This window comes from Ursus americanus, chromosome 2, assembly GCF_024610735.1.
Source record: "Ursus americanus isolate L20-20 chromosome 2, mUrsAme1.1.p, whole genome shotgun sequence".
NCBI classification, from domain to species: Eukaryota; Metazoa; Chordata; class Mammalia; order Carnivora; family Ursidae; genus Ursus; species Ursus americanus.
Window position 1 is genome coordinate 81598897 of NC_142128.1, and position 3719 is coordinate 81602615.

The 3719-nt window shown below is 56.0% G+C and overlaps 1 protein-coding gene across 1 annotated transcript; it reads left to right on the top strand.

Moving 5' to 3' along the window:
- Window positions 1-634: 634 nt before the first annotated feature.
- Window positions 635-2790, top strand: IER5 (immediate early response 5). The gene has a single exon (XM_045811447.2). It carries the CDS (start codon window positions 839-841, stop codon window positions 1811-1813), a length of 975 nt encoding a protein of 324 aa, XP_045667403.1. The 5' UTR covers window positions 635-838; the 3' UTR covers window positions 1814-2790.
- The last annotated feature ends 929 nt before the right edge of the window (window positions 2791-3719 follow it).

Below are 3719 nucleotides of genomic sequence, written 5' to 3' on the forward strand. Positions count from 1 at the left end.
CTTTTCATTGAAACTTATGTGACAAGTGTTTGTTCTAGAATCTAAAGAACAGTGATAGATGATGGCTTTAGTAGAGAACCAATAATTGCGTACCTAGTTACAATTCCTTAATAAACAGCCAAAAACTTAGGAACTTTTAGAACCCCCTTTTTCTTTCTTGGGGGTTAGAATCCACAGATCCTAAGCGTGTGTGTAACTCTAGGAAGGCAAGGCACTCATCCAAAATCAGTTATCTGCTAAATACCTTGTGGTAATACTACTTATTATCCAGGGGTATACTCAGATGAAAGGTTGAGTGGTTTAGTTCCCTCTGGTTCTGGCAAGCCCCCGCACAAGCCAGAATCCTTAACTACAAACCACACTCTGGCTACGCCTCCGCCCCATCACCCGCCGGGCGGCGCGCAAGCCCGGACCCGTCCGGCCACCGGCGCACGTTGTCGCCCCCTTTAAGAGCCTGCTCCGCGGGACTAACGTTCGAATAGCCCAGGCGCCCCTCCTCGGCCTCCGATTGGCCGCGCGCGGCGCAGGAGGGCGCGCCGACCAGCCCCGGAACGGTTGGCGGCCTGTCGCGATTGGCGGTCGAGGGCCATATATAAGGCGGCTGGCGTCCGGGCTCCCCTCAGTTAGCGACCGGACCTGGGACTGGACTGTTTTGTGTTGTGAATAGAACGCGGGGGTCGGTGAGCGCGTCACCCGAGTCGTTTCTCTTCAGCCTTCAAGTATCGAGGGTCCAGCCCCGGATTGGACTTGTCGACGCCTCTCGTCCCCTCTCAGCTTCCGAACGTGAGCTGGGGATTCACGCCTCACCTCGGCGCCAGCCCCGCGAAGGGGAGGCAGGATGGAGTTCAAGCTGGAGGCTCACCGCATCGTCAGCATCTCCCTGGGCAAGATCTACAACTCGCGGGTCCAGCGCGGCGGCATCAAACTGCACAAGAACCTGCTGGTCTCGCTGGTGCTGCGTAGCGCCCGCCAGGTCTACCTGAGTGACCCGTGTCCGAGCCTCTACCTGGCCGGTCCCGCGGGGAGCCCGGCGGTGCCGCCGCCGCAGCTCGGGGAGCCGGCGGCCGGGCCGCCCGCGGGCTGGGGGGAGCCGCCCCCGCCGGCCGCCGGTGCCGCTTGGCCCGAGACCGAGCCGGAGCGCCCTGCTGGCCTGGCCGCGCCGCGGGCGGGCGACGCGGAGCCCGCGGTCCCCGTGACGGGCGCCGGGGACACTCTTCGGGGCGGAGAGGCGGAGGCGGCGGAAGCCGCCTGGCGCCGCGTGGAGGGACCGCGCGAGACGGCGGAGGGAGGAGCCGGGGGTCCCGCTGGAGGCTCGGACGGCTTCCCCGAGGGGCCCCGTGGGGCGCGCCGCCACGGCGGCTGCCCCCCAGGAGCGGAGGACCGGGAGGGGCCTCTGGGCGCGTGCCCCCGAGTTGACTGCTGCTGCGCGCCGCGGCCAGCCGAGGACGAGCCCCCGGCACCGCCCGCCGTCGGCCCCCGGAAGCGCGGCGCGGCGGGCGTGGGTGGCGGCCCCGCGGGCGGCCCGGCGCCCGGCTCGAGCCCGCTGAAGAAGCCCCGCCGGAACTCAGAGGAGCAGCCGGGCGGGGCGGCGGCGGCGGAGGAGGAGGAGATGGAGACCGGTAACGTGGCTAACCTCATTAGCATCTTCGGTTCCAGCTTCTCGGGACTGTTGCGGAAAAGCCCCGGGGGCGGCCGGGAGGAAGCCGAAGGAGAGGAGAGCGGTCCGGAAGCCGCGGAGCCCGGGCAGATCTGCTGCGATAAGCCGGTGCTGAGAGACATTAACCCTTGGAGCACAGCCATCGTGGCCTTCTGAGCCCCCGGGTCCCCTTCGGAAGGAGGTTGAGCAGCGGGGTGGCCCCGACGTGAGGCCGCGAGGACGGCCCAGGGACCGTAGGCGCTGGGCGTGTGGCGGAGAGCGCGGCTGCCGCCGGGCCGCACAAACTGCGCTCGGGCTCGGCGGCCCCGCCGCGCCGAGCCTCCCCGCGGTCTCCTCTGGAGACTTGGGGGTGCGAGGCCGGTCGGAAGAGGACGATCGTTCGCGTTTGTGTAGTGTTATGTCTGTGTACGTACGCTTGTCTTGTTGAATTAAGACTATTTTGTCCTTCTGGAATGCATCACCCCTTTCCCAGGGCTTAGGAGACTGGGGGCAGACGGGGACTTTCCTCTGCCGGCAGCGCCGAGAAGGAAGCGGCTGAGAGGGGCCGGGGCCGGGGAGTTCCCCTTTCGTACCCGGGGGAGGAAGGGACTTTACACACACCCCTCACATGAAAGCGAGCACCGCACCGGGGCCAGGAGTGGCATTTCCTCACAGGATTTCCTAAGACTGGAGGGATTTAGGCTGGGGTAGAGACTTGTAGTCTTTCTCCCCCCACCCCTCCCCTCCTAGCTCCCTGAAAAACGCTTGACCCTGTGATCACTCTGGGAAAAGGGAATATGAGCGGCCCTTGTCTTCCCCACAGGGAAAGAAGAAAAAAAAAGCTTGATGAACTTCACAGAAGAGTTCAAGCTTGGAAATATGGAGTTTATAGAGAATAGATATATTTTTAAAAGCTCTAGATCAGAACTACTACACAGTGCTTTTAAAAAGTGTTCAGTGAAACAAAGTTTACAGACAGAAGCCCTAAGTGGAAAGACCTTATGGTTTTGTAGATACGGTGACTCCAGTCTTTGTTGTATAAAGGTTGGGGGAGCTGACAAGGTTTTTGTACAGTATTTTCTCCTTCGTTGTATTGATTTTTGTATAAAAATGTAACTTTACGTGTCTAACACGTATTAAATATTTTGAAGCAAGTTAAATGCCTCCTTGTCTGTAATCACCTGTCTGGGTTGGGAGAGAAGTGGGAGGAGGGGAACTGTGTCCTGGCCGTCAAAGTGTGGTTCTTAGTATCAGTCATGCACAGACTGGGGACATTGTTTGCTGATTTCATTCACTAAGTATCAAGAGACTCGTTTAAGGTTTCTCCCCTAGATGGGAGGATAGCTATTAGTTAACCAATATCAGTGGCCAGCCAGTTTCTTGAAACCTGTCACTACAACTGCCTTTTTAAAAGTCCGTTTAGCCAGTTTGATTTTCTACAGGCCAATCTGATGGTGTCTGATGCTAAATGACTTTAGTGCCAACTTTTGAAGCCCTTCCCATATGCAAAAATGTTTTCACAAAAACTAAGTTTTATCCTGTTAAACTATATACCATGGGTCATCTTTCAACTTTGTTATTGAAAAAAACTGACACATGAGGGAAACTGATGAGACCGACTTGCCCAGTTGGCCAGACCCACCTCTGCAGTCTAGTGGATGTCAGGATGGAATTTTCAATGCTTTTTTTTTCTTTTATTGTTTTATCTGTAGAAAGTGAATGCATCAGTGAAAGGAAATTGGCTTGTGTCAAATTAGATAAGGGAGGAGGGCTAGGCAAATTCAACTTACTTGGCAAAACTTCCTGATTTGCTCCAGTGTTTGGGTCATGGTAAACACTTAGGTGATGACAGCGGAGCTATTTTACTATAATCATTGCATTTAAGAGAGCCTTTTGTCTAAGGCAAATACTCACAGTTCAAAGGTATTCACTAATCCACAAAAGCAAATCAATTAGAAATATTAATAAAATATTAATAAAATATTGTTACTAGTACTTTAAACGCTGGTATTGGTCAATAACAGCTTATAAATAGGGTGTTTAAGAGATGGGACAAATTGAGGTTAGACAAAGCTTTAAGTAA

Excerpts from the sequence above, each read along its gene's own strand:
- IER5 (XM_045811447.2), top strand. The coding sequence starts at position 839 with ATGGAGTTCAAGCTGGAGGCTCACCGCATCGTCAGCATCTCCCTGGGC.